We start from the raw sequence: 16,320 nt of genomic DNA, 5'->3' as shown, positions 1-16,320 counted from the left end.
GTTTCGAGAGTTCGAATTTTCAGAAATGAGATCCATCCTTTTACATATTACTAGTATACATTCTTTAATTTTAGTATTTTTGATATTCGTAGCCTCGATATGAAAAATCATCATTTGGATAAGGACTTGTGTTATTGTTGTTATAATCGTTCCAAGGATTAGTTAAGCCAGAACGAGGTTCGTAAACTGATGGTTCATTATCATGGACTACAGCCGGTAATCTATGCTTTCCCTTCAAAGATTTTTGTCTCTGCTTCTCGAGATCAAATTCCTGTTCCAATTCAAATACTTCACCGGATTTATTCCTTTCATCATAATATGTATCGTGACCATGACGAGAATAAGCAGATTCCGGTGGTTGTATAGGTTGGTAGATAACAGTTGAAGGGTTTCCTACCATTTGGCTTCTTGAGTAACCATCATTCACCGGTTGCATCTTTGTATTACGACTACGTGGCTTACAGTTACAACACCAACAAAAGAATCCACCAATACCAGTAACACCTTGTCTGAAACAAGTAAGCAATCCTCCTATAAGCCAAATGGCGACAATCGATGCAAGGGCAATACCAACAATAGCTATGATCTTACATGGTTTATCATTCATACACGAATCCCAACTGCTGAAACTCTTTGCAGTATTTTGAACATCATTAGAAAATGAAGATCTCGCTAGGAGATCTCTAGCAAAGCAAATTGGCATTCTATCGACACTGGATCTTGGCCTTTTTTACTATTGAATCTTAGTTGTGTTCCATTTGTTTGTACAAGAACTAAAGCCACGCCTCGCGATGACCTTTAATATAGAAGTGTGTAAAATGGCAGAGGAACAGAAAACGTGAACAAGCCTTGGTAAATCGCACTTATTCCGGCTGCTCTAGTGCTGTGAGAAGCCAAGGCGGTGCTCTATTATGGTCTATCTTTACAGAGTTTGTATCGAAGGCTTCAATGAGTAGTTCCACCAAGATTCTACCACCTCTGCTTCCTGTAAACCTTCTGTACTCTTCAGACACACTTGCTAGATTCCAGCCCATAATTCTACGTAGACACCCGATTACAGTACCGGTTCTATGACGTCCCATGCCACAGCAGACCAGTAGTGGGTAATTATCTTGGTCCACGATCGTCTGTAATGCATTGATTATAGAATGTTCCGTGAGACCATCCCAGGGATTATCGTCTTCACCACCATCTGGGTTGATGGCAGCAAATTGTAGTTGAATGTCATGGCGGTCACAGAACACAAGCAATGAATCCTGTGGTTCTTCATTAGCTAACCAAATGATTGTCTTCAAATTTAAATCTAATAAGAAGGGGAAATTGACAGGTGAAGGCTGGCCCGATCTGTAGAGGTACCTTTCAACTGGACAAAAATTCAATGGCGGTACAATCCTCTTGGCTGGTGCTTGTCCCACTAGAATTTGGTTCTCATCACTATTCTCGTTACTCTCTCCATGGTATTTCTCTTGAGAAACCTCGTTGGAAATCGATTCTCCTGACAAAGTATCTTGTGGAGACATCTAAATGTTTTCAATACCCGACTAATTCCCACCTAGCAGCTTCCAATTGTAATTCCTTTTATCGCTTCTTTTCACCTTTTTGCAATTTTGGCACTTCTAAGGCTTTAAAACTTCTTGAGCATACTTTTTCAAACATGGTAAACTACACGTTACAGTGAACAACAAGAGTACCGATCAATTATGACTCCTAAGCCCAAGAAGATCACTAAGACAGCTTCTACAGCATCTTCAACTGCTAATACGGTTACACAGGATTTTAAAGAGGCATACAGGCTGGCCCTGAAGTCGTATAAGGAGCAAGTTAGCAGCGATGCAAGATTGAAATTGATTGATATATTCTGCGCATTCCTAGTGGTAATCGCAGGCGTGCAAACCCTTTTCATGGCATTGATTAGAGACACGTTCCCCTTCAATGCATTTTTGTCAGGTTTTATCATTTGTGTGGGCCAATTCGTACTCCTAATCAGTTTGAGATTACAAGTCCAAGAACCATTTGAGGGTGTTCCAAAGAACAGAGCGTTTGGCGAATTTGTTATCGCAAGTTTAATCTTACATTTCACCACACTACACTTTATCAATTGATTGAGTAAGCAACGTATTTACTAATTGGAAAAGAATAAAGAGCTTTATATATTTGTTTCTTTCATATACTCTACCATTTATGAAGCTAAAATTGAATAGAAAGATAAGAGTAGAAATAAAAAATAATAATAGTAAAAAAAAACAAAACAACAAACAACAACATATCAGTATTAGTTGGGGAGTAACAGTTGTCTGATCAAAAGTTTTTGGTTCATCTTGGTCCATAAAAGTGTGTTTTAATAATACAAAGTTCCTCGAGCAGGCAGGTAATGCAAATCGAAACAAATCTTGGATTCTTTTCTCTTCTCTTTCTTTTAAGTCCGGTGCATCTATTGAAGCACGCAACACTTACTAGATCCACTTTTCGATTCCTTCATTGTATTACCGGGAGCTTGAGATTGTTGAGCTCTTGTTTGTTTAGAATCATTTGCCGCACTGTTAGCACCAGCCTGAGATCCAGTCTGCTGTCCGGAACCAGCCGCTGCAGAAGTAGGATTTCCCGTTTGTTTTCTGACTACAGAATCTGGGACTGTGCTTGCCTGAGTATAACTTGTATTACCAGCGAAATTACCACTGTCCGCAGCACCTGGATATCCATCGACCGAGCCACCGCCTGCAGCACCTGCAGCACCAACATAATTCGTGTTGTCGTTGGCTTGACCCTGTGTCATTCTACGTCTACCAGATTTATGATAAGCACCACCATCGTCTCTCACTAGACGTACTAACGTGTAAAATGCTTCTTCTACGTTTATTGCCTGCTTGGCTGAAGTTTCTAAAAATGGTGCACTCATCTGTTGAGCCATATGCAATCCATCCTCGTAGGAGACTTGACGTTCTTCATCCAAATCGGATTTGTTACCAACGACAAGCACAGGAACATAATCGGAATCCTTAACACGTTGAATTTGTTGGTAATAGGTTAACAATTCGTCAAATGATGTTCTGGATGTAACTGAGTAAACGAGTAAGAAACCTTCACCTGTACGCATGTATTGTTCCCTCATTGCAGAATATTCTTCTTGACCTGCAGTATCTAAAATATCCAAAATGGTAACTTTATCGTCAATCACAACTTGTTTCCGATATGAGTCTTCAATTGTTGGATCGTATTCATCAACGAAATGGGATTGGATCAATTGAATCGTTAAAGCAGATTTACCGACACCACCTCCACCAACAACGACGAGTTTATACTCTCTTATATTCGACTTGTTTAACGACATATGGGCTGAAGTTCAATAGAATGATAAATCCTGAGGTTCTTACCTGATATGAGCAGCTAATTGACAACACCAGTGACGATAAGACGTCAAAATGAACAATAGAAGTCAAATCAATGTGTAAAGTAGTTGTTGCTTCAACACTTGAAAATTTATTTATCAAGGGTCTTAAAAAAAGTTTGAAAAATTTCGACGAAAAAGAGAAAAAGAAAAATACAATAGTAACGATGATAATACAAGAGTTTCCCCGGAAACTGAGTAGGAGTATTCTGAAATAAGATTTGTTCTCTTCCACGTTAGTGTACTAGCCGAATCATGTGGGTAGGGAGAAAGGGTGGTGGCTTAACTATGCATGAACGCTTACGTTAACATTACCTCAGCTCTTCTTGCGCTTACAGTCGTCACAATACCATTTCCCCTTGGGTAGGTGATCCAAATGGATACATGGGAGGTGGAACCACTCCAGTTCACAACTTGCACCATCACATCCAACCATTTCACCGTAAGCCACTTGATTACAGTAACAGTACAACGGTTCACCAAATTCGTTAATTTTTGGATTTCCTGGATCCACAGAGGACACAGGTGGACTTGTGGAAGGGATTGCCACCGTGCTAACGTTTGCTCTTCTTTTACGTTTCTTGTCAGGTGGACCAACATTACGCGGTGGTAGCGCAATGTTGGCTCTTTTCTTCGTATTTGGATCATCTTTGAAATCCTCATCAGGTGTAGTGGCCATTAAAGGGGTATCTTGAATTGGTAGTGGTTTCTTGTTGGCGACCATGGCCTCTCTGCGGGATTCACTCTTTAGTGCCTGTGAAGATCTACTACCATTACCGTTACCACCGTTGTTTGCGCCCTGCGCATGATGGTTCTTTGCATCAATCTTACTCATTAGTTCGTAGTGTAGGTGCATAGCAGGATGATTATCGACACCGACTCGAAGTTTGGAGGGAATTTCTTGATTTTTGATTGCAATTTCATAGTCCAGTTCCAATCTCGATGTCAAGTGTTGTAAAGATTCTAGCATTATTGATGAAACATGCATTTTTTCCTCCAGCGAAGGCATTAGTTCCTGGAACAACTGGTTAATATTTGCCAAGTTTTGAGAGGCGTTTGAAACATTTGATTTTGATATAAATCTATCAATTTCTTTGTTCAGTTGTGGGGTTGAATGTACGCATTTAGCATCAATCTCATGTAGTAGAGTTAGGTATCTTGAGGATTCCACGGGAAACTCTTCTAGGACATCAACAATATCGTTTAATCCGGCGTAGAGATTAGCAGGGACACTCATGAGGATGGTTTTGGAGTGATTCTTGTTGGTTCACTTGCTAATGAGTAGTTCTAATCATTGTAATAACGAAAAGGCAATTTTGATCCTTTAGAATTAGATGTATTCTCATGACCTAGACTGCTTCGTGTGTATGTAATTGTATCAAATGCAAAATATACAATTTGTAAGGTTGTTTGGCCGAGCGGTCTAAGGCGCCTGATTCAAGAGTTCGACTCTTACTAGTGGCTAAAACTACTAGGAAATCTCAGGTATCGCAAGATGCGTGAGTTCGAATCTCACAGCAACCATTGTTTTTTCTTTCGTAACATTCAGCTAGTTGACATAGTAGCAATAGGTAGGTTAGCTGGTCCAAAACCAAGCACCGTTTTAGCGTTAAAAAATAGGGCGCTATCGACACATGCAATTGAACAACTACATAACTAGTGATACTCTACAGTTCTATTGGTAGATGGCCGGATAAGCCATAGTAGATAGCGGATTATACCACAACCAAATCTGTTATTAACATTTGATATTGTTTTGCAGTGACTCAAGAGTAGTCTGTTTTTGAGTCTATTTTCTATACTTTTGGTGCAAAAAGAATTGGTTGCTGTGAGATTCGAACTCACGCATCTTGCGATACCTGAGGGTTCGCTACAGTTTTACCGCAGCTAAGAGTCGTACTCTTGAATCAGGCGCCTTAGACCGCTCGGCCAAACAACCTTACAAATTCTTGAAAGTAAGAAAACATAGCTATTGTCACATTCAGGGTTACTCATCATACCTAATCATACTTATGACTCTTTGAAAATCAGTCGCTCTAGGTGAAATAACCTCCATTAGTGCTAATAAAAAAATCACATAAAATCCCACTCAACTATTCCTCACTTAACTCCATCCCAGTTTCAATTCCAATTGCATTTTTATTCCCAAACTCATTCAAACCGTCGTCATGTCTCAAGCAATCTTGAACAACGTGGAGAAGCTACCAGCAGATGCTCTTTTTGACATCAAGCAAAGATTTTCAAAGGATCCCAGAGAAGTTAAAGTTGACTTAGGTATTGGTGCGTACAGAGACGAAAATGGTAAACCATGGGTTCTGCCAAGTGTACGCTCTGCTGAAAAATTAGTGCAAGAGGATCCAAGTTATAATCATGAATATTTGGGTATTAACGGTCTACCTACATTGACTTCCAACGCTGCTAAAATCATTTTGGGTGAAGATTCACCTGCATTGGCAGAAGATCGTGTAATTTCTGTACAATCGTTATCCGGTACTGGTGCTCTACATATTGCAGCTAAGTTCATTTCCAAATTTCTACCAAACAGGACATTGTACTTATCGAATCCTACTTGGGCTAACCACCATGCCATTTTCCAAACTCAAGGTGTGAAGACTGCTATTTATTCCTATTGGGATAGCAAGACTAAATCTCTTGACTTAGAAGGTTACTTACAAAGCATCAAGAATGCTCCTAATGGATCCATATTCGTTTTACATGCTTGCGCTCATAACCCAACAGGATTAGACCCAAATCAAGAACAATGGAATCAAATCTTAGATGCCATTGCCGCCAAGGATCACATTGCTATTTTCGACAGCGCTTATCAAGGTTTTGCATCTGGTGATTTGAATCGTGATGCATTCGCCGTTAGATTGGGTATCCAAAAATTGTCGAAAGTTTGCCCTATCTTTATCTGTCAATCTTTTGCCAAAAACATAGGTCTTTACGGTGAGAGAGTTGGTTGCTTCCATTTAGTTCTACCACAACAGAATGATGCTAGCGCAAACTTAGTTTCCATCAAGACCGCCGTCTCTTCACAATTGTCCAAAATGATCAGAAGTGAAGTTTCCAACTCTCCTGCTTATGGTGCTAAGGTTGCTGCCAAGATTTTGAGCACTCCTCATTTGACCGAACAATGGCACAAGGATATGATTACGATGTCTTCCAGAATTAACAAGATGAGAGCCTCTCTAAGAGACAAATTAGTATCTTTGAAAACACCAGGTACTTGGGACCACATCGTAGGACAATGTGGTATGTTCTCATATACAGGACTTTCGCCAGATATGGTTGAAAGACTAGAATCCCAACATGCTGTATACCTAGTTTCGTCAGGTAGAATTTCCATCGCTGGATTAAACGATGGAAACGTCGATCACGTCGCCAAAGCCATCGACGAAGTCGTTCGTAACCAAGCAGCTTCATCCAAATTTTAAGTATGAAAATGTTGGAACGCTAATGAATGACTCTTAAATAATGTTAGTAGTATAGTGCTCTCACCATCCTGCCCATAAGCTTATTACTGTCACTTCTAACGAGTGTAGACACCGCTAGTGTCAGTCAGTCAGCATATGAACTCCAAAGCGGTTGCCCTAATTCAATACAACTAGATAATTACACATTTTACCAAATTATCAACAGAGAAGAGCTTACTGAGTGTTACAATGTCTGAAAAGGGTATTTCTCATACTAGAGAATTATTCGATATGCTGAATACAGCCTTAGAGGCTGCTCCCCTACCTACAGAGATTAATGATCTGCTAGAGAAAGGTGCTTTGGATCTGAGCACTCATACTTATTCACAAGAGGATCCTAAAAGACTACTGAGCAATATCAAACGTATTTTAGTGGAACAAAACCCAGATTCCCAGCTTGATTACGATTTGCTGCTGCAACTTTTGAATAATATAATTTCAATATGTTCATTTGAAGACGTTTTGGCAACATTTACAATTGATGACTTAGAAATGGCATTAACCTCCAGCGTAGCACCTTTAGTAGTAGCAGCTTGTAAAGTGATTGCTAAATCTTATCCCAGAGGCATCTTTGCTAACTCTGTGATTTGTGACATACTGCTAAAGCTTTTTTTTGATGCTAACGTTTCCATCTCTATTGTCAATAGCATTGAGCAAACAATAGCAACACTCTCATCCGATGAACTAATCAGAAGAAGAGTTTTGGTGAATAATTCACCACTACTAATGGCTATAAGGAAACAATTTGAACCGATTTCTTCGGCAAGGTTACTAGAGCTGCTGAATATCGAAGCAGCTTACCTGACAAACAGTGAATTTAATGAAAAATTGTTCGTTATACGATCTGAAGAGATTTCCAAATCACTAGAAGTGGATATAGTCATGTTTATTCACATTACAGCCTATTATACAAAGCTATTGGAGGAGGTGTTTACTCAAGGTTTATCTCAGACTCACCCTCGTAAATGGCTCCTTAAATACATTTTACCAATAATCCCCAGTTTTGGTAAAATTTATGAAAAAAGAGAAGAGTTTACGGATGTGAAATTTTTTGCCAAGTCTTACCTTTTCAAATTATTCCGTAAAGTGTCTTATTTGGATGATGAAAGTGTATTTGCATCTCTAGATCGTGATTACATCCACATTTCAAAAGAAAATGAACATATCAATGACTTTTTATCCTTTGTGAATCCAGAATACCTCTACAACCATTATCAGAGTTTAATAATAGAATTGACATCAGTGGTACCTTCTCATTTAGGAATACTAAGAAACTTGATAGCTAACGAACGTTGTTTTTCCTTGATCAAGGATCAACTGACCGCTAGTGCCATCTTAGCCATGCCATACATGGAACAGATGGTTCTTTTACAAAAACTTTCCCAATTTTCTCATTCAGTGCATTATTTGCTCGAATATTTACCCAAAGTCATGTCAAGCCTTCTTTACAACGAAAATGGTGAAGTCACTGAAACTGAAAGTGCCAATTTGAGAAGAGAAATATTAGAAAACCTTTTGAAATACGATAAGGATACTTTGAACGTATGGTATAGTCCAGTAAGAGATGAATATAAGAGGATAGTCCAAGGAACCAGCTCGAATGAAGCACAAGTGAATCTTGCCAGTTCGTATCTATGAAAAACTATTAATAGTGAAATACCAATAATGATAATGTAATGTTGGAGCTAGTATACAATTATTAAATTTATTTATCGTTTTTTTTTTATGTTGTCTTCATTAGAGATACAAGGAGCCTGCAGAAACGATGTCTCTGTGTATTAGGTTTGCAACAGCCTCCATTTTTTCTCTCAAAGCGGAATTACCAATTGTGTTTGAAACATCGATCAATTCTTTGACCAATTCTTCCAATCTCTTGAACATTCTAATTAAGGATCCCTCATAAACATCTGTCATTTTACAGATCTGAGTGAAATTAGCACCTCTACACCACTCGTAGACCACTTCCATCAATTCGTGTCTAAAGCTCTCAACGTAATCCTTTTCTACAATTTCTAGTTTAGAATCCTTCATAATCTTGGCAATCTTGGCGGCTGCTTCTCTCATGGCTTTCAAAGGCTCTGCTAATTCAGGCTTTAGACGAGGAGCTTCTTTACAACGTTCTTGGAATGAAAAACAGGACAACAGGGCGGCTGCTTGTTCTGGTTTTAGATCATTGAAGTTACCGTTAAAGATCATTTCTGTCAACAGTAACTCATCACCACTTGTGATATCACAAGCAACCCTACCTTTCAATTCAATAACATCATTTTGAGTACAAAATCCCAAACGACGTAGGACCCTCTTACGACGACGCAAATCGTCAAGCTGAATGACAGCCTGGGACTCAGTGATCTTATGTTTTAGATTATTAATATCATTATTCAACGCACTCTTTTTGCTGTATTTTTCATACAATTCCTTCAATCTGACTGACTGTGCGATTGGATTGGAGAAAAGTTTGGATTCTAATACTTCAATTTTTCTCAAGAGTTTCTTGAAATCATCATCTTCGATTTTCATATTCTTCATAGGATCAATTAGTGGAATTCCCTTTTCAAATCTTCTTTGAATTTCCATCAAGGATTTGCCAACAGTTTCCTTCTGGCCACTAGCCTTAACGTCCTTAGGCATAAAGAGACGCAAATTACCCACAGTACGAATGGAATCCAAAGTGATAGGGATAATTGTACAGATACTCTTTTCACCTTCTTGGGCAGGACGGATACCTTCAGGGAAGTTGGGGTTAAAAGGTTTAACCAGATTCATTGGAGAATCCGCATACATTGTATTCACAACAACGTTCACGATATAGGACTCATGGTCAGAATACACTGCTGTTGGATTTCTTCTGTTAACTCGCTTCACAAATTCAACCACAGCACCCCAACCATAAGAGTATTTGCCGCCAATAACGACCTGAACCAACCTACCAGGTTGTAAGAAACTCAAGATGTTAGCAGGATGGGTTATGACTTGACGAACATCGTCATTATAACCTTCTAAAGTTTGTCTAATCTCATAGTAATCTTTGACATTTTCCTCATCATCGACATGGATGGAATCTACTTCCTTGACGAGTTCAGCCAATTTCTTCTCCATAATAGGAACGGATATCACGTTTTGGAACTGGTAAAATGAGCTTTCCAACATGAATTCTGGAGAAATACCTTCCACTCTCATCAAATTTAAAATCATGTTATAACCTAGATGAAAGGCGGAGTCTAGTCTATCTGCTTGACCCTTAACCATTCCCTTAGCCACTTGAGGTTCCATCTTCTCATCAATCATCATGATAACAATACCACGATCATCCAACCCACGACGACCAGCACGACCAGACATCTGAATGTATTCACCACCAGAAACCCATCTAAATTGTTGACCATCCCATTTTCTAACAGATGTAAACACCACAGTCTTTGCAGGCATATTCAATCCGATGGAGAAAGTTTCTGTTGCAAACAGCACCTTTAGGAAACCTTCTTGGAATAAAATTTCGATCACTTCCTTCAAGATGGGTAAAAGACCAGAATGATGAATACCAATACCTCTTTTCAAAAGCGGTAGAAGGTGTACGATCTGAGGAAGTTCTCTATCGGTTTCTGGTAACAAAGCTACTGCATTATTAAAGATTTTAGTCAATGCAACCTTTTCATCCTCATTATTAAAGTCCAACTTCGACATCTTTAAAGCCAACTCTTCACAATCACGTTTACTAAATGAAAAAATGATAACCGGGTTGTATCTACGCTTCCAAATCATCTTAACGATCTTGTAGATATCACCTTTAGAATCACCCTTGGATGCACCACCTTTGAAACTTTGGCCTTTTTTACCTTTACTATCCACGGCCCCAGAATCTTCACCAGATTGACTGCTAATACTTGCCATTGCCTTTTGGAAATTTTCCTCTCTGAAAGTACTCTTTTCATCCACCACTAGATATATACCATCACCATGAGCTGGGAATAAATAGTGTTGCAAAGGTGTAGGTCTAAAGTCAGTGTAAACAATGTGACAAGGTTGAACATGTATTTTGCAGATCCATTCAGCAAATTCCATAGCGTTAGGTATCGTAGCGGACAAAAACACGTAGTGAACCTTATCAGGTAACAGAATAATAGTTTCTTCCCACACGACACCTCTTTCCTTATCTCTCATATAATGAACTTCGTCAAAAACCACCCAAGCGACTTCTCTCATCACTTCACTACCTCTATAAAGCATACTTCTCAAAATTTCTGTAGTCATCACTAAACAACCAGCATCAGGATTTATAGTAATATCACCAGTCATCAAACCAACATCTCCAAAATCTGCTAGCAATTCTCTATATTTTTGGTTGGAAAGGGCTTTGATTGGAGACGTATAGATCACTCTTTGCTTATCACGTAAGGATTGAGCGATAGCATACTCTGCCACCACTGTTTTACCTGCAGATGTGTGTGCAGACACTAGCACTGATTCACCTCTGTCAATACATGAGATAGCTGTATCTTGGAAAGGATCCAGTGTGAAAGGATAGGTACGAGCTTCATTCATTCTTTTATGATCACCAATGGGTTTATAATCATAATTTGGGGGTAGAGCCACTTGATGGCGAACTTGATGCATCAATTTGAGCCTACCTTCTTTCTCCAATTGCTCGTTAACGTTATTCATCAATCCTGCTGAAGGATCGACTTCTCTAGAGGCCTCTTGCTCAAAGGCATCTGTCACGACTGGAACAACTGCTTTCTTCTTATCCTCTTCAGATAGCTTCTTCTTGTCACCTTTGGCCTTTTTACTACTCTTCTGGCCATCTTCTACATCTGTCTCTGTCTCTAGTGGACGTTTGTTATCTTCCTTGTCATCTTCGATCTTTGGAACCTCAGAAACCTCTGGCAACTGAACAGGCTCTTCGTTGAAGACGTCGAACAAGTCTCCACCACTCATTTCAAGCTTCGAATCGACTTGAACTGTTGGATTACCTTTAAGATATGTATTTTAAACCTTCTTCCACTGCATATTATTGATGGAGCTCATCGCATCGAACTCTTGAAATTTTTCAACCTAGTGAAGAAAAATGATCACATGATGCCGAAAATTTTGAAAAAAAATACAATATGCTCTTCGGCGGCTAAAAGATTATAAAAGTAGTAGTATCTAAAGAATATATTGAACATAATTTCTGCCAAACCGGTAGCATCAGTCAACAGTGATAATACAGCTTGGGTCTCGAGAGATCACCGAGTCTAGCATTATATTCTAAAACTTTAGGATCATTCTTTGTGAGGATAATATCCGTAAACAGAACACCCACCAGGGTTCTGCGTTCTTTCCTCATACCGTCAACAATTGCTTGAGCAATTTGAAAATCTATTCCTTGTGAGATTTGAGGTCAACCAGACCTCAAAGTTTTAATCCGTGGGTCTAGCCCTAAGGCTAACCTGTATTGAACTGGCCCTTAGAATTTATCAGCTGCAGGCTCAGTAAAGTATTCCAACGCTCTCTATCATATTCGCTCATGACAATGTCTGGGTAGTTTGTAGTTGATGCGGCGGAAACCTGGCTAGATTCTGTTGATGGAATTCTATTTGGAGGTGGTGGAGTCCTACACTCCACAATAGCTTCAGCTACCTTGGCGTCGGCAGTAGTGTTCGCGTTTGTGTTGGCATTTGCATTAGAAGTTGCATTGGAAGTTGCATTAGCATTTGCCAATTGAAAACCGGATACTCCTTTGCCCATACTCTTCTCGGTAGCCACACTATTCCTCCTATCCTTGTAGATAGAACCATGGTTCGAAGAGATCCCTGATGTTGACTTGGTAGGCGAATGATTACTCTGCAAGTTGTATATGTAACTGAAATCAACGCTTTTACCTCTAACACGTCCATCTTTGAAAGGGGATCTGAATTCGTTGCCATTTTCAGTGTTTCCTGTGATATTAATCATAGTATCAGAGATATTAGATAACGACAGTTTCTTACCCATTCTTTTCAATCTCTGGGACCTACTAGGCGAAGATTTGGTCGGGGATCCATCGCTGTTGTTATTGTTGATATTATTATTCACTAAGAGAGTTTGTGATCTCTGATGCCCCCCTAAACTTTCCCTACCACTGATCATTGATATGAGTGATTTGGTCGGTGAATGTTTTATGCTATTTCTCTGCAAATCTTTAGAGAACCTTTGTGAATGGAAGGAAGGGGACTTGTTATGATATTGGAAACCATCCTCGATATTAATACCTTCACGCTGTTCTTCCTCGTCAATGTCGCTAAAATATTGCTCTAATGCGCTTATAGTGTCATAATTGTTGTCTTCGAACTTAGTTTGAACTTCCAATGGTTTTTGTACAGGAAAGCTGAAATTATCCTTTGTTTGGAGATCTGGTATCTCCAGAACGGGTGGTTTCTGCTCACTCTCAAATTGTAGTGCTGGTAAAAGATTGCCATTATTATTACAACCACTCCTATTATTATGCTCTTGCATAGTAGCGGCTCTCTTGAGAAAATTTTCTTTATTCTTTTCCCATGTATCCAAAGTCACATTCAGTGGTATATCCATGTTTGGTTTATCTTGCTCAGCTAAGAAATTGCTTGCAGTCTCATCAGGCAATTGAGGAACTTGTGGGATATCCTCCAGATCATTTCTTTCGATGCTATTATCGGCGCTGACATCAGACGTCACTGGTGATAAAGCCCTTAAGGGAAAGTCCAACATAGGCACTGATGAAGACGCTGTAAGAGGTTCCGAGATTTTGAGACATGGTGGTAACAGAGCACTGTTGATCCTCTCAATGGCATTTCTTTCCAGTTCTATGGTTGGCGCGGAAGATGCACGTTTACGGAGACCTCTAAAATGTGAAGGATCAACGACAGAATCGGCACTTTTATCAAATCTATGTCCTGATTTCGAATTCAGAGATGTTCCACTGTAGTTCAATACGCTATGTGACAGATCTGGAATGGTCGACAATCTGCCCATATTGCGGCTACTCACACTTCTATTTCCATTTTCTCGTTCCCATAAAGTAGAATTCTTTCTTTTCCTTAAACCGAGCCCATTTCTTCTTGTCAGAGCTTTTGGTGAATTGAACTTGAATACAAATGATCTCTTCAGTTTAGGACTCGTCATAAGAGCCTTCAAATTCGGAAGCTTAGCTTTTGTATTGTCTTCTGATGTAGCAGCTCTAGGTAGGTCCATGGACTGTAATTTGTGTTGAACCACAGAAGACATCGATTCTGTCCCTCTTAGCTGCATAGCTGAATCCTGCCCCACATTCCAAGACGGAGTTTGTCGTAGATTTCGTAGCGCATCTATCTCAGGTATTAGTGTTTGAGCAGAATGCTTCATTGGAACGTATTGTTCAATTTTATCATCGAGATTAGTCACGAATGCCTTGGGTTCGTGGGATTCTAAATCTTTCGTCTCTTGTAAATCGCCAACTGGCCCTCTAGTACAGCCCAATGCAAATCCATTGGCCAGGAATGAGCATAGTAGTAGTGAATCCAGACCAATCAACAAATTTTTATGGCGATATGTGTCATTCTCTATAGCACGCTTCGTGGTGCGGTTAAAATATTCGATAGAGGCACCCAATGTAGTCAATTGGAATAGAATACATGGGAACTTCAAGAACAAAAATTGAGAGTGAGCGTTCCTTAGAATCAGTGTCAAAGGGAGGGAAGATATTCCATAGAGTATCGTTGAGCATGCAATTACTATCAAAACCGTCTCTTCTTGATGATATGTTGCGACCAGCGCAATGCATAGGGAACCAACAGTAAATGATATCAAAGAGCTAAATAGCACCAGTGGTATTTGATAGAAAGCTCTGTGAACGCTTCGATACATAGCAATCCGATATGGTGCTCTTTCGCCCTCAAGTGCTAGACCTACTGTCGTTTACAACAATGGATATAACTTAGATTCCCTTACAGACTGGAAAAAGGGCCCGCTATGTAAAAGAATTTGGTGAATGGACTAGATCTTCCCATTGCTCTCAAACATTCTTGATTTCCCAAAATCTTGCTTCTGAGCCAGCAGGTCTTTCAGATTTTACCTAGTGCAAGTTCATATTTACATATTTCTCGATGCAGTAAGATCTTGAAATATTGATCTTACCGAGAAAAGTGACTTTCTTAGCGGTAGGTAAATCAATTAGCTATTCGAAACTATTTGGGTAGGAGCCCTTTTAGGCATTCCTAAAAGATTCATGGTAGCAAAATACTATGTTTTCCTTTAATGGACTTTAGCTTCAGCATTAGTCTGTCATCTGGCTCGAGAAGTGTCAGTGTGACGCCGAAAAAAAAAAAATAATAATATATATAAAAAAAAAAAAAAAAAAAAATAAGTAAGAGCACCTTTTGTCTTATCTTGACCTATATAATACAATCTCTGATTGTTTAAAATATCTTCTACCATCCTCATCGATAATCACCAAACTCAAATAGTTTTTAATGTTGAAATAGTTACAACTCATATCCGGTGTCAATTCGTATCCTCCTAAAAACAACCTAATTGGTATAGTATCACCTTTTACAGGCGAACCATCCATAATCTCGTACCGTATCACGGTGGAATCTATTAAGTAATTTGAAGGTTGTAACCCTGAGGATTCTCTTGCAATTAAACTTAATTCCATATGTTTAATCTTAAGTCGAGTTAATAGAAAGTATATTCTACCGACAATAACTTCTTTCAAACTGTACTGAGATTTCGAATATTCAAACTCGATATGAAGACAGTTTTCAATACCAATATCCAATTTGACAGGTTTAGGCTCATTACGTACTAACCCATTTTCTTCGCCGTTTTCTATTTGCCTTTGATTCACTACAGAGGTTGGAGGTAATGAAACATTGTTATAGAGGTAAACCCAGAATTTCTTTAGTTTGGTAATATCTGCAGCCTTGCGTATTACTGTCACTTTGACATAGTAGGATACATCAACATTTTTACCCCTGTAGGATTCGTGTCTTTTGGCCAAATCCTTAAACATGAAATTATAACTCTGAGAATGCTGTAACTCACCTGCTGGACATAAGTCATAACTGAAGCATAAGAACTGTTCTACACTATTCTTTCTTGCATCTGACAACCCCGAACTGCTATTTGTCAGTCTCTTGGATGATCCTCCATTACCATTACCGTGGGTCCTAATCATATCAATGGACCCAATGACAGAAACCTTGACCCCCAAATGTTCTACACGTTTACCTTCTTTGACCCTCAAAGTAACAATCCCACTAATGCTTTCACCATCTTCGTAGAGTGGCAGTCGATCTCTCAAGGCCTTAGTATCGGAAGCAGTGTTATTGGGTACTTCAACATGCTTCCTTGATTCTTCACCATCGAGTAGAACCTCGATGTCTAGAGGTGATTTAAAGAAAAGACTCATGGATAATGAATTGTACAGTATTTGTCACACAGTAATTGACTCCACTTAGCTGGAAGCAGTCTAAACTTGTCGCT

At 39.2% G+C, this 16,320-nt stretch overlaps 10 protein-coding genes and 2 non-coding genes across 12 annotated transcripts; 4 read left to right on the top strand and 8 right to left on the bottom strand.

Annotated features, from left to right (window-relative positions):
* Window positions 1-70: 70 nt before the first annotated feature.
* On the bottom strand, window positions 71-703 carry PIN2 (Pin2p; the record flags this gene model as incomplete). Its single annotated transcript, XM_002495317.1, has 1 exon — window positions 71-703. One exon carries the CDS (start codon window positions 701-703, stop codon window positions 71-73), a length of 633 nt encoding a protein of 210 aa, XP_002495362.1.
* A 160-nt stretch (window positions 704-863) lies between these two features.
* On the bottom strand, window positions 864-1,520 carry OCA1 (putative tyrosine protein phosphatase OCA1; the record flags this gene model as incomplete). The annotated part of the gene is made up of 1 exon (XM_002495316.1): window positions 864-1,520. The coding sequence occupies one exon, from the start codon at window positions 1,518-1,520 to the stop codon at window positions 864-866; it is 657 nt and encodes a 218-aa protein (XP_002495361.1).
* A 180-nt stretch (window positions 1,521-1,700) lies between these two features.
* Window positions 1,701-2,102, top strand: OST2 (dolichyl-diphosphooligosaccharide-protein glycotransferase; the record flags this gene model as incomplete). Its single annotated transcript, XM_002495315.1, has 1 exon — window positions 1,701-2,102. The coding sequence occupies one exon, from the start codon at window positions 1,701-1,703 to the stop codon at window positions 2,100-2,102; it is 402 nt and encodes a 133-aa protein (XP_002495360.1).
* Window positions 2,103-2,431: 329 nt separating this feature from the next.
* RAS2 (Ras family GTPase RAS2) lies at window positions 2,432-3,328 on the bottom strand (the record flags this gene model as incomplete). The annotated part of the gene is made up of 1 exon (XM_002495314.1): window positions 2,432-3,328. One exon carries the CDS (start codon window positions 3,326-3,328, stop codon window positions 2,432-2,434), a length of 897 nt encoding a protein of 298 aa, XP_002495359.1.
* Window positions 3,329-3,701: 373 nt separating this feature from the next.
* PHO23 (Pho23p) lies at window positions 3,702-4,622 on the bottom strand (the record flags this gene model as incomplete). Its single annotated transcript, XM_002495313.1, has 1 exon — window positions 3,702-4,622. One exon carries the CDS (start codon window positions 4,620-4,622, stop codon window positions 3,702-3,704), a length of 921 nt encoding a protein of 306 aa, XP_002495358.1.
* Window positions 4,623-4,789: 167 nt separating this feature from the next.
* ZYRO0B09394r lies at window positions 4,790-4,909 on the top strand. Its single transcript has 2 exons — window positions 4,790-4,827; window positions 4,866-4,909. It is a non-coding gene; the product is annotated as a tRNA-Leu (tRNA).
* Window positions 4,910-5,205: 296 nt separating this feature from the next.
* On the bottom strand, window positions 5,206-5,324 carry ZYRO0B09372r. Its single transcript has 2 exons — window positions 5,287-5,324; window positions 5,206-5,249 (listed from the first exon to the last, which is right to left on the bottom strand). It is a non-coding gene; the product is annotated as a tRNA-Leu (tRNA).
* Window positions 5,325-5,553: 229 nt separating this feature from the next.
* AAT2 (aspartate transaminase AAT2) lies at window positions 5,554-6,822 on the top strand (the record flags this gene model as incomplete). Its single annotated transcript, XM_002495312.1, has 1 exon — window positions 5,554-6,822. One exon carries the CDS (start codon window positions 5,554-5,556, stop codon window positions 6,820-6,822), a length of 1,269 nt encoding a protein of 422 aa, XP_002495357.1.
* A 228-nt stretch (window positions 6,823-7,050) lies between these two features.
* On the top strand, window positions 7,051-8,499 carry HSM3 (Hsm3p; the record flags this gene model as incomplete). Its single annotated transcript, XM_002495311.1, has 1 exon — window positions 7,051-8,499. One exon carries the CDS (start codon window positions 7,051-7,053, stop codon window positions 8,497-8,499), a length of 1,449 nt encoding a protein of 482 aa, XP_002495356.1.
* A 99-nt stretch (window positions 8,500-8,598) lies between these two features.
* On the bottom strand, window positions 8,599-11,796 carry MTR4 (ATP-dependent RNA helicase MTR4; the record flags this gene model as incomplete). The annotated part of the gene is made up of 1 exon (XM_002495310.1): window positions 8,599-11,796. The coding sequence occupies one exon, from the start codon at window positions 11,794-11,796 to the stop codon at window positions 8,599-8,601; it is 3,198 nt and encodes a 1,065-aa protein (XP_002495355.1).
* Window positions 11,797-12,285: 489 nt separating this feature from the next.
* Window positions 12,286-14,700, bottom strand: IRC8 (Irc8p; the record flags this gene model as incomplete). The annotated part of the gene is made up of 1 exon (XM_002495309.1): window positions 12,286-14,700. The coding sequence occupies one exon, from the start codon at window positions 14,698-14,700 to the stop codon at window positions 12,286-12,288; it is 2,415 nt and encodes an 804-aa protein (XP_002495354.1).
* Window positions 14,701-15,217: 517 nt separating this feature from the next.
* PEP8 (retromer subunit PEP8) lies at window positions 15,218-16,246 on the bottom strand (the record flags this gene model as incomplete). The annotated part of the gene is made up of 1 exon (XM_002495308.1): window positions 15,218-16,246. The coding sequence occupies one exon, from the start codon at window positions 16,244-16,246 to the stop codon at window positions 15,218-15,220; it is 1,029 nt and encodes a 342-aa protein (XP_002495353.1).
* Between the last annotated feature and the right edge of the window lie 74 nt (window positions 16,247-16,320).

Source organism: Zygosaccharomyces rouxii (genome assembly GCF_000026365.1).
Source record: "Zygosaccharomyces rouxii strain CBS732 chromosome B complete sequence".
In the NCBI taxonomy this organism is placed as follows: domain Eukaryota; kingdom Fungi; phylum Ascomycota; class Saccharomycetes; order Saccharomycetales; family Saccharomycetaceae; genus Zygosaccharomyces; species Zygosaccharomyces rouxii.
Note: the sequence above shows the minus strand (reverse complement) of the source record. Positions and strands in the feature narration are given on the sequence as shown.